Source organism: Coturnix japonica, chromosome 27 (assembly GCF_001577835.2).
Source record: "Coturnix japonica isolate 7356 chromosome 27, Coturnix japonica 2.1, whole genome shotgun sequence".
NCBI classification, from domain to species: domain Eukaryota; kingdom Metazoa; phylum Chordata; class Aves; order Galliformes; family Phasianidae; genus Coturnix; species Coturnix japonica.
In genome coordinates, this window is record NC_029542.1 from 3829000 (window position 1) to 3845797 (window position 16798).

Sequence of the window (16798 nt, forward strand, 5' to 3'; positions counted from 1 at the left end):
GGCGCCGCGCTGTAGTGCTGCTCAGACACACACGTCTTTGTCTCACAGACAGTGACACATTTACAGGAGATTCCTGCAGATAAACGCATCCAAGTTCCTCTTTCAAAGGCCGCACTGTCGATCCACGCTGCTCAATCTGCACAGTGTGCTAACAGTGGATTCCAGCTCTCAAAACCATTACGTACAAACCTTAATGTTCATCAGCTCTACCTCCTTGTATCACCCCAGTGCCACAGCAACATTGGGACACCAAACCACCCCCATGTCCCACAGACTCCCAGTGCTCCCCATAGTGCTGCTCCTCTGTCCCCATCCCTGCCTGCTGGGTCCATCCAGCTTCATTAAGGTTCAGCCCCATCCACAAAGCAGGCACCCAGCACATCCACACTTAGCACAAAGTCTTGGACCACACCGTGCTCTCTTTGCTTGCAGCTCTGCCAGGACCTGAGCTTGGCTGGTGCATCACACTGATCCATGGAGCAGGAAGGTCTTACCTCAGCAGCAGCTCTTTGGGAAGCTTCTTGTTGATCACAGCTTCATCGTTATTCGAGAACATCTGGAACAAGAACAACAACAGCAGGTTGGCCATACATTTACTTTATGTGCATGCAAAGAGGGCTGCCTACAGCAGTGAAGCAAACTCCTTGTGGAGCAGGAGGGGTTTATCCACATGGAAATGCACAGCAGAGTGTTCTGTCACCATTGCAGGACCTGGACCTGCAGCAGCACATGTGCCGTGTGTGCATCACACCTATGGAGCTTCAGAGCCCTCTGTGTTATAGGCAGGGATGGACCACTGTGCCCTACAGAACAGCAGGGCTCCTGGTGAGCTCCTAAAGGGCTTCATGCAGCACTTATGGCTGATAGGAGATAAGCAGCCCCCCCATAACCAGGGGGCTGAGCAGCCCCTGTCCCGACCCTCCACAACTGCTTCCCAGCCACAGGAAATGGAGCAATCAAAAAGCGAGCTGCAATTATTAAGAGGGTAAATAACACATTCTGGAATTTGTTTTGAAGTGAGGGAAGGTGGAGGGCCAACAATTGCCATTATAAATTAGGGATTGCATGCACAGCTGCATGCTTTGCTTCTTACATCCCCACCCAGCCCGCATGGAGATGTGTCACAGATCCACGCAGCTCACAAAGATCTTTTCGCTGCTCTGAAATGGAACCATCAGTGTGGATTCAGCCCAAGCTCAGCCCAGTGCTGCACCACAGCATGTTTTGGGTCTGGGCTCAGCTCTGCTCCCAGCAGAACCACGGTGTGAGCAGGGAATGGCTGCACAGGGCACAGAGCAGCCCTGTCTGTGCACACAGGGGTTCCCTGCAGCCACATGGTGAGGGCTGAGATGCCACCCAGCCCCATTGCTGCCATGTGCACCTCTATGGCACCACCGACCCCAGTGTGACTAAGCAGGGAGAAGAGAATCAGCTCCTGAGCGGCCAGGCTGATTATGGGCTTAATATCCCTAAAAATAGCTGTGTGTGTGATTTGCCCAACGTACGCTGTCAGATCGCTCCTTCATCTGCCTTGGAGAAGCTCTATGAGGAGGGATGGGGTGAGGAACCCAACCTGCAGAGTCAGAAGGAGCCAACCCAGCAGTGGGAACATGGGGCACAATGAGATGGAGCGACCTATAGGGGCAGAGGGCACAAAGTGCATTACAAGGAGCTCACAGGGAACCCAATGGGAACCACGAGGACCACCCCGTGCTGCCACCAAATGCAATTCCTTCATGACCTATCACACAGATCTGATTCAAAGCTGCCTCTTTCCAGCTGTGTGAGCTGGGTTCACATCCGGCTCTGACTGCCACCATGATGATGATGATGATGATGATGGTGGTGGTGCTGTGGGCACAGATCCTCAGGGTTACATCCTCACCCCACCTGCGATGGGTGTGGGATGGCCCAGGTGGGACCGGCTCTGCCGCGCGTCGCATCAGCTTTCCCAATGCAGTGAGTCAAGTGCAATCCCAAGCAAGGCGACCCAGCAGTGAAAACAGTAATTAAGCAGAACAGCCCCAATTAAGACTAGTATCTAAACCAGCATAAGGCATGGCGACACGCAGGACGGCCCTGTGCCCTTTGGCCAAGCTGCAAGGCATGGCATGGCCTTGCCTGAGCCTCGTGGCCATGGCACAACCAAACCCAACCGTGGCATAGGGCTGAGCATCAGGTGCAGCATGGCATGGAGTCACTGTGCCCAGAGGTGATCCAGCACATGGGGATGTGGCACATGGGACACAATAAATGGGCACAGCAGGATGGACCAGCGTTGGCCATGGGGGTCTGAGGGGTCTTTTCTGACCTTAATGACCCCCCTATGACCCCTTCAAAGACCCCCCTTCTCTCCCTTCCCCCCCTTCTCTTGCCTAACGATCCCAGCTGGGAACAACCAGCCCACACTTGCGACACAGGCAGCTCTGCAGGTGACACGGGCCGAGGTCGAACACCCGCTCATTTAATCCTAAAGCTCTCCCTAATTACTGCGGGGCCGAGCTGGCTGCGCTTAACACAAAGCACCGGGAGGCCGAAACCCGCCCCAACCCCATTGAACAAAAGGATGCAAATGAAAAGCAGCCCAGCTTGGTTTCTGAGCTCTCTTTATCAGCACAACGCAAAGCTCCCCAAACATCACCTGCCCCATAGCACAGTGAGAAGCACCGACCCCCCTCCCCACTGCCCCACTGCCACCCCCCTGCTGTAGGAAGGCTGCTCTGACCCATAGCGCTTCCTCTTCTGCCCCATATCAGACCCGATGGGTTCCTCTCCCAGCTGTGGGATGCCCAGTTCCACACCCTGCTCACACAGCCCCAGCAATGCCATAAAGCCCCGACCAAAGCACAGCAAACAAAGAGCCCCAAAACAGAAACACAACGGGCCGAGGGAAGCTGATGTTACCCTGAACACACACAGGACTCCTCACTAAGAGCCAACTGGATTCTGAGCTTCCCATCCTGCTCATATCTTACCTCGTCTTAGGGGCAGCCCTGAAGTCAAATGAGCCCCAGCAGCTGCTCCGTCCAGCTCAGAGTCCTCCCCAAATCAGCTCCTAAATCCCAGCTGAGGATGCATCTGTCCCAAGGAAGGAGCCTGCGTGGCTCCCATCCCTCCTGCACCCACAGCTTTCCTTTCCCCATAACACAAAGTGCCCCATAAATGCTCCCGCAGCTCAATTCGGCTGCAGTTAATTGGAGGTTTCCAAAGCTTCCTGCAGGAAGGCAGGACGGCCTCTGCTGGGTTGGATTTTTGTTTTGCTTTGCTTTTGTTTAAGGGATGGAGTGGGAGCTTACACCGTATTGCTCACAGCCTGGAAAGAAAAACAACAACAACGACTGTAATTACTCCAGGCTGACGACGTGGCTCAGCCCATGGCAGGGGCTGCTCACACTGCCAAGCCCAGGCCTGGTACCCAGCACTGGGTCTGCTCTGCTCCATTAACAGCAATAGGGGGGGGGTTCTGAGTGCCTGAGTTACATGAGAAGCAATAGGAACCAGAAGCAGCTCCCCTTCTGCCCTCCCTCCCTAATGCCCCCCCCTCCCCTGCCCTACACCCCCCCATTACACTCTAGGAAGCACAGACCCCCCCCCAGCTCCTGCTCTCCTTTAACACCAAACCACTGCTGCAAGGGCTGCACGCAGAGAACCCACACATTCATCACATTGAAGGCGATCAGCCCCATCGCCCACCACCAACCCCCCCCATCTGTGACTCCTATAAAAGCCAATGAGACCCCCCCAACCCTCACCCCCCCCCCGGCATCGCAGCGCTCAGCACATTTCTGCTCCATTGTCCCTCGTTATTGTCCCCGCGTCACATGAAACAGCGGCTCTTTGTCAACAAACACAGCGCTGGAAGCAGCAAAGCCTGATCCGGAAGGTGCCACCGATTCCAGCTGTGCCCCCTTATAACCAATGTGTATGTGGGGGGGTCAGTGCTGTCAGTGCACACAGACTCATCGCCCTCAGTACAGCTGATAGGGGAAGCCTACAGAGACCCTATAGGTGACGGCTATCAGCACAGACCCCCCCCCCCCAATATCACCCTCCGTGTATCTCGCTTACCGAGCGCTGCGGGGGGGGGGGGGGGGAGGGGGCTCGCAAAGCAACGTTGTACGAGGAAGGGAACACACAGAACCAGACCAACAACTAAAGGCACTAAATACACCCACCGCGCCCCCCCCCCCGCACACACGGACGGCTCCATCCCCGCAGTGCCCCCCCCCATCCCCGCAGCGGGGTTAGGCCGCGCCGCCCTGCACCGAGCCCAGCATTACACATTACAACCCATCGGATCAACGACCCCCGGTGCTGGGGGGGGACACGATACCGCCGCGACCCCCCCCCACTCAGTGAGCTCCACTCCCCCCCAGGCCGCTCCGTCCCCCCCCTCACTCCGGGCCCCGCAGCCCCGCTCACAGGCCTCGGCCTCACCTCGAAGCGGCTCTTGGTGACGCCGTTCATGTCCCTACGCATGGCGGGGGGTCAGGGGGGGGCGGGGGGCGCCCGGCCGGGCCCCGGGATGAGCCGAGATCCTACGGCCTCAACTTCAACACCAAACAAAAACACGGGGCACCTGCCAACAACGCGTACGCTCATTGGTCGGCGACGGGGAGGGGGGGGTTGGTAATGAGGGGGGGGAAGAGAGCGCGTTTATCAGCCCCCCCCCCAAAACACCGCCCGGCGCCCACCTACCCCGCACAGCGCCGCTGCGCCCATCGCAACCAGGTGCTGCCGGGGGGGATTTGGGGTTTCCCACCCCTTCCCGGTACTGGGGGCTGCGGGGTGTCCCCCCCCCCACTGACACCCCCTGGGGAGTGTGCAGCATCGACGTGCCCCGCCGCAACGGGGGGCTGCGATGGGGGGAAACGGGGGGGTCGTGGGGGGGGAGAGCCCCCCGCCCCGCGCTTCCCTTCCGGGAGGAGCAGACGGGGCGCGGGAAACGGCCAATGGCGCGCCGAGTTGGCGCGCCGTCACGGTGACGTCATCCGCGCGGGAAAATCGAGCATGGTGTAAAGCGCCCCCTGTGGGCAGCACCCCCCGCCCAATCAATTAACCCAATTAACACCACCATCCCCCCCTCCAAGAGGCGGATTTACAGAACGACCACTTAAAAAAAGAACCATTTTCTTTTAATCCCACCGTACGCTCCTCCTCCCCCTCGAGATTAAAAGGCTCGGCTTTGATTCTTGCGTACAACCCCCCCCACCCCCGATCTTTCCAATACTGAAAGACTTTATCGTGGAGAATAAGCAAAAATAGTCCAAAAATAAAATCATCTGGATGAGAGCAGGCGTTCACACGGCACCCTGCTGCCTGCATAGCCGGGATGGGGCCCTCACCTCAACCCAGCTCCCCTCCTTCAGTGCTGTGTGTGGCATTGGGGGTCCCATTGCTCACCCCCTCCATCCCACAGCTCAGGGTCACATTGAATGAGGCATTGAAGCAGAGGCATTGCTTGCTGTATCTGTGTGGCTGTCACAGCGCCCACCTCGTGCAGATGTTGGATTTTGAACGTTGAACTTTGGTCTCGGGCAAGCAGGGAAGGAAACGTGTTCGGCTTGTTGGTTTCACATGCACTGCTGGATGAATGGAGCAGCTGAACGGTGCCTCAGCTCTTGGTATAGCAGAACTATGATCCAGCAAACCCATCCTGTGCAACCCCCAGTGCTTCTTTTTACCTCCACACAGCCCAGAAGGGACCACAAGATAAGACCGCAGAGGACTCCTGAGTCACTCTCTTCGTTCCCAGCCAAAAGGGGAAACTCCATCATTGAAGGAAATCGCTGCTTCTGCTGCAGTCACCACCCAGATGAACCAGCTGGGGTCTGTTTTTCCAGCAGTGTAAATGCAATTCAGTGACTCACACTGCTGGGTTAACGCCTCCCAGAGAGAGAAGTGCATGACCAGAGAGACCTTAAGTGCTTCAGCATCAGAGATTGAGACAAGGCCCAATGTCAGCCATCAACGCACACTCACTGTTCCATCAATGTGAAGGGAAGCATTGGGTGTGGATAAAGCACAGCTTTACCAACACGGTTCAGCTTGGTTTACAGGGAAGCAAAACTCCAATTCAAGACAGCTGAGCTCCTCATCAAGTTAGATTTGCTCCAATGCATGCCAGGATTTCACCAGCTTCATTGAAGCTGCACTGTGCAGAGCTTCCCAAATCCACAGGCTCTATCCAAATCCCCACGTCCCTTTGGACTTTGTGTCACACCATTAGAACAAAGATTGCATGAATGCAAGCAGCACGGTGCTATTCAGCTAATGGGCAGAAGTAAATAACTAAAATGAAAGGGAGGTAACAAGTCAGACAGCGATCCTTCATCGCTTTGACCTGGCATAAAAATGCTGATGTCTATTTGAACACAGAGCCTGACCCTGCAGCACACACCAGAGGAAGATGAAGTTCCTCAGTGCTGCCCTGAATCAGGCACTGCACGAAGAAATGCCAGGGAAATGATTAAAAAGCATTTCTTCTTTTTCTGCCAACCGCCCTTTTAAAAGGAATAAAACCCAGCCCTGAAACGTACCCTAAAATAATTAGCTTAAAACTTCCTAAAAGCAAAAGCAACTTTGTCTGAGTGGGAAGAGGGGCAGAGGAACTCGGATCCTCCCAGAACAGCCTGTCTCTGTTGCATCACTTCAAGGTCTGCCCCCACACATACTTAGCTTCATGCCCATTAAATCTAATGGGCCCATTAATACTTATAAAGTAAGAACGAGTGTAGGTGTCCATAGGATGAAGGCCACAGTCAGGAACCCAGCTCGCAGAATGAGCTGCTGGCACTCACACACATTCTGTGCAGTCTTTGGAGATCCTTAGAAATACTATTTGTTTCCTCTTAACACACACCTCATAAAGATCAGCGTGGCAGGCTTGCAGCGAGTGGTTCCTTCTTTCCATCCCTAGAACCTGCAGGCCCTGAGCACAGCTCATCTTCCAAAGACACTGAGCAAATTAATTGCCAATTAAAGCCACATCCATCAGATCATCATCTTCTTCCCCAATCAGAAACTCAGGGCTGGGCCTGGACGGCCGCTCTGATGCAAGGATAGCGCTGCTCGCCATGGAGAGGGACTGGTCAGCCGAAATAGGGGATTTAGACCAGCTCTCTGGCTTCATGCTGTGAGATTTCTTCTTGTCTCTGTCTTTATCCCGGTCCCGATCTCTGTCCCGGTCTTTATCTTTCACTTTTTTCTTCTCTTTTTTGTGCTTTTTGTGTTTTTCTGAGCTGTATTCAGGCAACGGCCTAATGCCATCGTCAGAGCTGGGGCTGTTCTGATAGGACTTCTCTGCTATGGAAGAGCCCGACTCACTCTCGCTGTCTATATTTTGGGGAGTGTATGCTGGTGACTTACTGTGGCTGGGAGAGCAGCGCTCGTGTTTTGGGGTAGATCCACTGATTAAAGGGGATCCATAGCTTTTGGAAGAAGCCATCTGAGGCCTTAAGCTATCCCCACCTCCTTCCCCGGGTTTCTGCAAAGTTACTTTGGCTTTAATACTGGGGGAACCACCATCATGTTTGCTGATGATAATTTTGGCCACTCCAGTGCTTCCAACGTTTTTGGAATCTGAAGTCTTCTTGGAAGAGTCAACGGATCCTCCAGAAACAGAGACTTTAGATTTCTCTTTGTCGCTCTTCTCTCGTTTGCCCTGGAACTCACCCCCAGACATGTTGTGTTTGGAGGACATGGTATGGCTTGAAGAATTGGAACTTGGCCCCATCTGTCCATCCATTGGGTCATCTCCACCAGGCCCGCTAGTGACAACCCCATGTTTCAGTTTGTCTATGACTGCAGTCAGAGATGGCTTCTTATTTCTGCTAGGAGACTTGCCTTTGGAACTTCCATGCTGGTTTTGTGATGAAGACATGGAAGACCCACTGGATGAAAAGGAAGATGAAGATGCTGTGGAAGAATTTGATGATGGAGGTGGCTTCTGTGACATAGACCCAGAGGATCCCATTCCTGAAGACGATTTCATACTCGAGCTTGACCCAGTCCCAGACATATGAGAACCTCCAGAACCTGAACTGATAGGTGACTTGGCTTTAGATGACGGGGGAGTACCTGGAACAGGTTTCATGGGAGAAGCAAGCTTGTCAGAACCTCCTGAGGGTCTAGAATGAGATGGAGAGATGTTTGGTTTACTCATGGAAGGGTTCATAAGCGATGATGGCTTTCCTTGAGGTTTCATCTTGGTACTTCCAGAACCGCTGCTGAGGCCGTGTTTGGTGATGGGGGAAGATCCAGGTTTTCCCACTGACTGAGCTGAGCTTTTGGACGGACCTGAACTTGAGCCACCCTGGCTTGAGTAGAGGCTGCTGCTCATCTTTGAGCCAGAAGATCCTTCTGATTTGCTGCTTTTAATTTTGCCTGAGGTTGAAGAAGAGGAAGAAGAGGAGGAGGAGGAAGAATGGCTATGATGGCTTTTGCTGCTGGAGGAGGTGACAGAGCCGCTACTGGTATACTGGCCATGAGAAGACGGTTTGCCAACAGTCACCGTTCCTTTTGGGATCTGGATTGTGATTTTTGGAATAGGAGGAGTAGCTACACCGGGAGGAGTCTGAGATCTGCCTGAACTCCCAGGAGATTTGGACCCACCAGTGCTCGCTGGCGGCGTGAAAGGCCTGTTGGACGAACTGTGGGATGGAGACTTCCCATCTGTCTCCTGCTTCTTTCGCTTTGGAAGTTTCTCTTTACTTTTGCCATCACTGGAGGGTGTCCGGCTGCGCTTCCCTGGCTTCCCATCTATTCCAGAACCTGCCATGCTACTTCCTGAGCCATTGCCTTCTTTTACCCGTTTCTGAGACTTTTCTTTCCCTAGGTCCCCTGTATTCAGTAAGGGGCTCTGACCTCCACTGTGATGCTCCATGATGTCAGAGGACCCCAGTGCTTTGCTTGCGGCTGCAATAATGCTAAAATCTACCGTATCCGATGGATTGCTCCCCTTAAATTTATTATCCCCCCCATCACCCCCCAACACTTGAACTCCCAAAGTACTCAGAGCCTGGGATGCATAGCCCTTGAAATCATCCGTGTCCCCGCTCTGACTACTCTCGTCAAAGTACTCCTCTGCAAAGCCACTTTGGCTCTGACTGTTTAGCAAGTCAGGATTGAAATCTACCCCATCTGGAAAAAAATGGTTTGAAGAATCACTGTTGGGACTCACAGCAGCATCTGCTATCAGGTCTGCTGGATCTGTGTATGGGTTCTCGCTATTGTTCGTCTGAAAAACATCCGGGTCAAAGAGGGCACTTTGTGAATGTCCTGAACTAGAAGAGTCTCTCACAGGAGTGCCAATGGGCGGACAGTCCTCGTTAGTGGTGGGTAGCTTGGAAGCCTCCTCTGCTATATCTGAAAGGATATCAGTAACATCGGCTCCAATGCTGTCCGAACTAGAAAGCCGAACCATTCTCTGAATACTGGGCTGCGAGTGAGGTATAGGCTGTGGGTATGTAGTAGGAGGAGTGCTGCATTGACTGGGTGCTGGAGTAATATGAGGGGTGTCCAGGGTATCCGCAGTCATGTTGACATCAAAAATGGGATTCTGGGAGTCAACATCCATTGAGAAGAGCTCCCTCTGGAAATCATCCTCAGTCTGATGCTTGGGTTTGTCGGCAGGCATGCGGGATTTTTTTTTCTTTTGCTTACTCCCCCCAGGACCCATTTCCATTCTGGGAGAGCCAGAGGAAGAGTTCTGCCTTTCAAGAGGGCTGCTCCCATATAAACTGGAGAAATCCTGAGGAGGATTCTCTTTAAGAAGGTTCATGAGCATGGGGTGGTTCTTGGTGTTGCCTGCTGGTGAGGACAATGGTGGTGGTGTGTGATGGGGAGGGGTAGGACTTGAGCCAATGGCAGACCCCACATTCCCTGTGATCTGTAACAAACTAGTGAGAATGGGGTTCTGAGACACTTTGCTGAAGTCCTCCCCGTGGCCCACCGAGTCATGCCTCTCTTTCATGCTTATGCTCATGTTAAACAAAGTAGTGATGGGCCCCCCAGGAAAAGTGTTGGTTGGGGTAGTGGTACCACTCATTGGGTTGCTGCCTGTGGTCATGCCATACCCTGGGCTGCTGGCTGGGGGAAGGTTTTTCTTCACCATATCTTCTACTGTCTCTGCAATGAGGGACAAGGCTGGTGTATCTGCTTGAATCGTCTCTGCTTTTCTACGAATTGCTCTCATGGTCACAGGAATGGACATACATCTGCAAGACACAAAACAAAGGGTTAACAATGTTTGCTGAACTAGTTTTAATGAATTCATCACACATAAGGCAAGCAATAAGGCTCCTGGGCACAAGAGAGCAGTAGGTCCAGCCACTGACCCCACATCTCACTCCACTGAGATGGGGATATAATGATGCTCCTTTGGACAATGCTCCAGATAGAAACCAAATTGTCCTGATCCCTACACAGGAATCCTGGAAAACTATTCATTTCTAGCTGTCCAACCACTGATTTTAGCTGCTGCTAGGTTACTTCTAGAGCCTGTTTTTTCATTGCCAGTTATGCCCCTCAAAGTTGAGCTTTCTGTAGTATGAAAACCTGGGTGTGATGCCATCAAAGGCACTTACATATAACTGTACTTGCTAGTTACTGCATACTGGCTTACAGACAAAACTCAAAGCAACAGCAAATGACAGAACAAAAATATCCAGCTTACCTTTGAACAACTTTGGCAATGAAATCATCTGTACAGATCAGAGCATCAGATAGCCCTTTGTATAGCTTACAGTTCACATGAGTAGAGTCTTGCACATCCATTACCACTGAAAGAGAGAAGACGTTTAGAAGAAATCAAAATTCTGGTTACAGCGGAAGGAAATGCTGACATCCTTCCTTTAAATACATCATGCTCTTACCACACACCAGGGAGTCATTCACAGGATGCTGAAAGGATACGCTGAAACAGGAGTCTGAGAGAGGACAAACTTCAAACTGCAGGATCCCAGGAGAATCTGAAAGACACAGGAACTATTAGACCAGAGAACACAGGAGATGAACCAGAGGTACTGGCTCAACACACTTCAACAAAAAAGGGGAAAAAAAAGGAAAACCACAGGGTTCTTTATTATTTGCACACTATATCCCACCTGTTGCAGTACCCACCTTCTTTTAAAACTGTTCTTTTGACACAGCTGCCAATCAATGTGTTGTATGCCACTTGGTGTCTGATCAAATTGAGGATAAGAGGAACCCGTCCGGGGTGCTGGAAGGCGATTTTGCTAATCAGTGTTCCTTGAAGGCTTCTTCCATCTGGGAGAGGAGCATCCTTGTTCAGAAAGTAACAGTGCTGCTGTCCTGGAAGAGCCTGATAAACAATTTGTGCTTTAATCCAGCTAGTACTGAGTGAAAGGCAATAAAACAGCTAGGAAGGAAAGTGCACTCTCCAGAATCGAGTGATTCCAAGCCAACTTTCTGGCACAAAATGTACCAGAATTCTAATGACTGGATATCACAGCCTTTAATTATGAATAAATGCTGTACCACACTGCTCATCTACAAGCATAACACCCTGATTGTAACAATGTACTTACTGCATAGAAGCGCATGTTGTGGTTTAAAGGGATGGGATCAGCCTCCTTAGATAGTTCAAACTGCGTAATCAACTCATACAGGGGTACAAACGTTGGCGCTGTGTCAAACAATGGAATACCTGGAAAAAAAACGGCAAAGAACAATAGAACCTGGGAACTGGAAAGAGGTGATGGGCCAGAGGAGATGCTGCCCAGGGAAGCCTAGCAGGTTCTTACTGAAAACAGAGCTCAAAACCTTAAGTAACTTCCATGGCATGCTTTAAAAAATAGCAGCAGCTGATCAATAAAAACCTAATATTTGTGTCACAGATCTGCGACTCACCTGTGCAGCTCTGAAGCTTCTGAATGAAAGCTCGAGATACTGGAATGGGACGTGGGAACTTCAAGAAGAAGCAAGCTGGTAAGTCCACACTGTTGGCACTGGTGATTGATGAGAACGATGGAGTTCTGGAACATTGAGTTAAAACAAGGTCTTATTAGATGCAGGGCATGAGTCTGGCTCCTGCTATGACTGCCAGACTTGCAATTTACTCTTTTCTCAAATACAAGCAGATTGTTATACTCTCTTAAAAAGTAAAAGACACTCCTCAAAAGTACACCAAAACACACAATTCTCAGCTTCACAAGATATTACAGTATAATGCAGTCATCTCTCCATCCTAACTTCAAAACCAGGCTGAAGTCTGGATTTGCATCTAAATAAGACCAAAGACAGGCCTGGCTGACAGGCCCTTTGCTCACCCTTTGCTGTCCACTGGATGAGAACCCATAATCAGCGGCGCAATGGGAAGTTTGTACATCGCCATGGTTCCCTCAACTGTCACTGACACGTTCATACCCAAAGATCGAGGAACTGCAAGACAAGGCAAGAAACAAAGAACAAGGTAAGCTGATGAATAAAAACCAAAGCTTTACAAATTATCCCAAGTGGAAATACATCAGTTTCTCCATGTAGCAGAGTAGTCCGCAGTGGCTTTCACAAGTGACCTACCATTGCTCTCGTGCAAAATAACAGGGGCTCCAGTGCCATCTTCAAATAAGTCATAGGGAGAGACGTAATACTTGAGATTCATAAGGAGACCTGAAGGAGAGAGGCTTATGAACAAGCATCTGGATGATGTAATTGAACCCAATCGTTATTAACCCCTGTAAGCACATAACATATGCACTGTAACTCTGCACAGAGCTTCTACAGCACCTTGAAAGAGCTGTCAAAGACTGGACATGGCCAACTGGCACAGTATTGCTATGCATGGCTTTGTAAAGGAGAACCAGCTTTCTAGATCATGTGGGACTTACAAATCTTCCACCACCCTGTCCCTCTATGATTAGCATTTTTCATTATTATCATTGGTTAATATCGATAAAGGGGACCCTGGACAAAATCATCTTTTCCTTTCTTTCTTAAGTGTTAACCAAAGATACCTCCGCTCCTGGGGGTGAGATAGCCAACACTGCCATGAAGAATCTTGTCCAGTGGGTTTGCATTGGTGGCTTGCCTGCAAGAGAGGCCATCACCAGTTTGTAATGAGCCAAAACCACATCTGAAGCCACAACTCATGTGCTGATGGAAGTCTGAAGATCTCCTCTTACCGCTCTCCTCTGCTAGCACAGCCTTTCTTAGACTTCAGACTTGTACTTTTTAGCAACAGTGTAATACAATACAGTGCCAATACATAGGCACTGGTACAATACTTCATGGATATACAGTGCTTGGCATGATTAACAACCAGGCAACGTGATACAGCAACTCAACCACCACAAAGCAAGCAGCAAATGGTAACAATGTGCTTACCAATACATCCCTGCCATTTTTGAGAGATCCAGCTCCAAGGACTGAAGGGCCAAGTACATTTTAGTTTTGAGTTTGCTGGGAATAAGGAAAAAAAAGGAAGAAACCATAAGAAAAATTAAAAGGCTTGAAGTCTTGTTCGCTTTCATACACGCAGTTGTAAATACATTGCATATTCTAGACTTACTTGTCTCCTGGCAACTTATAGAGGTTCACAAGCCCCCGCAGATGCTTAGAAAACTCATCAAAATTTTTCTCTCTGAAAGTAAAAGAGAGAAATGTATTCAGATCTGTTGTAGATAAGGCTTTGTTTTTAGAGGTTACACTAATACAAACACTAAATCACTTCAGAATAGGTTTTTGCTATATGAAAGCTAAACAATGCGTTCTTTAAATGATCCAGCTTTAATGATTCTGGTGAACGCTTTGCTGTGCCTTCCAAGATAACATGCACAGCAGTTAGGGTGAGAAACATCTGAAGCAAAGCCAGAAGATCTCCTGGAGAAGGGGAGAGACTTCATGGGGAAAGAGCAGTTCAGAAACGTTCTGTGTTTCCAAGCATAAAACAGAATCAGACCAAAATCAGAATGATGCAACAGCTCTTGTTGCTCACCTCAGATGTTGCACCAATTCTGGACAGCTCTGAAAAGGAAAGAACACACAGCAAAATCAACATCAAATGCTTCAGTGTAAGTCTTTGTGCAGCACAGCAGCTGTAAAATATCAGGACAGTGAAGTCTGTGAGCATCAGTTTTGATGAGAAGCAACAAAACACTCACAAATACAAGATTAATTTCCCTATTCTTCCCCCAGAAATGAAACTTTCAGAAGCAGCAGAACAAGCAGATATAACATTAGGTTTGGGGGAATGTTCAGTACAATCCATTTTCTCTGCACAAGAAAAAGGGAAGCAAAACTGCAGTTCCAAAAACAAAGGTATTTTTCTTGTATTTCTTAGCAATACGTACCACAGGATTCTCTCCATGGTGAGCCACCTTGACATCACATAGCAGCCCTGTAGGATCTAACTGGACTTCCACATAGAACATGTCTGAAGTGATGTAACATTCGGTGCCATTTGCACTGAGGTGTGATCCAAGGCTTAAATACAAAACAAAGCAAAAATTACTAAGAGATACACACAAGAAACAGTCAAACCAGCAGCAAAATTATGATGTATACAGATAAGTAGGAGATACAAAACTGCTGTGAAACAAAGGAGAAGATGTACCCATTTTGTCTGGCTATGGACTCCAGGCGATCTGTCATGGCAGGCAGAGAAGACACTAGACAAAGAAAGCAAAAATAAGCCTTAGTGATACGACTGAACATCTTTCCAGTAATGATGTATCAGCATTAAAAGCAATCCCAACTACTTACTCACACCCACTCCATACTCAAAAAACAAGAATCGTTTTGCATAGAGAAAAACAAACATTCTCAGTGTGGATTTTCATCCACAAGTGGAATCCATGTATGGGCAATAAGAATAAAAGCAACACAGGCAATTTTGGCTGATAATGACTCACAAGAAATAAGCATGCTTCTATAAGCACCACGAGCACACTGAGCTTTGCAAGCAATAACCTCGCAGGTTCCTCTAATACAGAGTATTTCCATAGTATATCACTGTTAAGCATTTCCTGAGTGCAGGCACAGCACGTACCAACCTTTTAATGCTTTTTGCAAGGTCTCCAAACAGCTCACCAGATGTTGGTGCCCCCCAGAGTTCATCACAAGTCGTTTTTCCTACGTCAGAAAGAAGAAAAACAGTCGTTTTAAAGTTTCACTCCATGAGAGGAAAATTACTGCAATTTTCATTCAGTCGAGTGAGGTTTATTCAGGTAATTAAAGGCAGATTGGATTTCATCCCCAAATTACACCCTCATTGCGATTCCTGTACCAGAATCATATCCATATTTGCAGTGGGTAAAACAGGCAGGTCTGGAATTGATTATTAAGCTTGCTCTTGTGAAAGATCAGACTGCAACAACTTCTTAAATAGCATAAGCTACGAGTTATATGAGAGGAGCAAGAGAAACAAAGAGAGATTAACTTTAACACCACAACACATACAGCAGCTTTTGATGATGCTCTTCCCTGCCTCCCACTCCTTTCTACCCTCACCAAGGTATTTCAAAGCTGCATCTGACTGAGATAACACTGAGTGTTGAGCATCACTGTAAAGGAAACCCCAGCACTTCTCACCATGACTTGACGGACCAGCTTCATGGTTTCAGTCCAAGGTCTGTTTTGGTTGTACTTTGCATGAAGTCTTTCTAAGAGAGCACTCATCTTATTCAGCTTCTCTGCCTCTGTCAGACAAAGCGGAATGAAAACATAGAAACAAAAGAGAACGTGAGCTGATTGCACAGCCCTTCCAAGCCGGGACACACTCAGCCTTTATAAATGTGTGCTGAATCCAATCTATACATTGTGGGGCTCTAAAACTCATTGTAGCACTTTATTAAGTTACATTGTTATGGAAGGCATCTCCCTGATACCAGGTATTTCTGGCTCCAACACAAGTCTATGGCAACATAACTGCCATAGAACATGACCCTACAAGGCCTATAGAATCAGAAGGGTTTATAAACTGATACACACAGATGTCATGGACTTAATGCCAACCCCATCAAATCAAAGCAGAACAAACAACCGAACGGTTCGCTACCACAGGAGCCCATCAGCCTTTATTTCCATCCACCACAGCCCCGCTCTGGAGCTGCTTAATGCCCAGCTTTGAGACCCATTGAGACCCATGGGGACCCCATTGAAGCCCATTCAGACCCATAGAAACCCACTGGGACCCATAGGGATCCATAGAGACCCAAAGTGGGGAGGGGACCCGACGACCCACACATGGTGAGTATGGACCCATAGGGACACATAGAGACCCCATAGAGACCCATAGGGACCCATAGAGATCCCATAGAGACCCATAGGGACCCATAGAGACCCATAGGGACCCATAGAGACCCCATAGGGACCCATAGGGACCCATAGGGACCCATAGAGACCCCATAGAGACCCACTGGGACCCCACGGCCGGGCTCCGCCGTTCCCTGCAGGCCCAACCGCCGTCCCTCGAGCTGTGGAACCCCCCCCATCCCGAGGAGGCCGGGCCTTCCCTCCGCCTCCACACAGCGCAGCCCCGCTAGGCCGCACTCACCCTCAGCGCCTCCCGGCACCGCCTTCATGCCTCAGGGAGGGGAGGGGCGGCCCGCGGCGGAGCCACAGGGCCGGTATCACGTCGATAAACGGGAAGGGATGGGGATAAACCGCGGCCGGGCCGCTCCGCTCCGGCCTCACACGGCGGCGCCCGCCGCCATCCCTCCGGCCGCGGCTCCCGCTTCTCGCGAGAACTTCTGAGTCTCGCGAGAGGTAGGGAGTCATGGTGAGAAGGGGGAGTGATTAGGGGGCGGGGCGTTGCGCTCAAGCCCCGCCCCCTGGATGC

General features: G+C 50.1%; 2 protein-coding genes across 7 annotated transcripts in view; both read right to left on the minus strand.

Annotated features, from left to right (window-relative positions):
* FBXL20 (F-box and leucine rich repeat protein 20) overlaps positions 1–10190 on the minus strand; it is a 22561-nt gene extending 12371 nt beyond the window's left edge. The window contains exons 1-3 of one of the 6 annotated variants that reach the window (XM_015885839.2): positions 4699–4927; positions 4438–4579; positions 495–556 (exon numbers count right to left, since the gene is read on the minus strand). In XM_015885839.2, coding sequence (XP_015741325.1) covers positions 495–556; positions 4438–4479 — 104 coding nt within the window. In that variant the 5' untranslated portion in view covers positions 4480–4579; positions 4699–4927. Of the gene's footprint in view, positions 1–494; positions 557–1505; positions 1542–1748; positions 1959–4437; positions 4580–4698; positions 4933–10076 lie in introns of those variants that run through there. The other 5 variants (XM_032449381.1, XM_032449380.1, XM_015885840.2 and 2 more) reach the window with 5 other exon arrangements.
* On the minus strand, positions 5527–16718 carry MED1 (mediator complex subunit 1). The gene is made up of 17 exons (XM_015885858.2): positions 16514–16718; positions 15550–15656; positions 15012–15090; positions 14573–14627; positions 14310–14442; positions 13955–13983; positions 13529–13600; positions 13345–13419; positions 12975–13048; positions 12541–12630; positions 12291–12402; positions 11872–11996; positions 11550–11668; positions 11122–11323; positions 10875–10970; positions 10676–10781; positions 5527–10217 (listed from the first exon to the last, which is right to left on the minus strand). Exons 1-17 carry the CDS (start codon positions 16539–16541, stop codon positions 6968–6970), a joined length of 4752 nt encoding a protein of 1583 aa, XP_015741344.1. The 5' UTR covers positions 16542–16718; the 3' UTR covers positions 5527–6967.
* Positions 16719–16798: the final 80 nt, after the last annotated feature.

Excerpts from the sequence above, each read along its gene's own strand:
- MED1 (XM_015885858.2), bottom strand. The coding sequence starts at position 16,541 with ATGAAGGCGGTGCCGGGAGGCGCTGAGG. Across the intron at positions 11,997-12,290 it reads CATCCAGTGGACAGCAAAGG|AACTCCATCGTTCTCATCAA; the intron begins GTGAGCAAAGGG and ends TCAATGTTCCAG. Across the intron at positions 10,782-10,874 it reads GAATGACTCCCTGGTGTGTG|TGGTAATGGATGTGCAAGAC; the intron begins GTAAGAGCATGA and ends TCTCTCTTTCAG.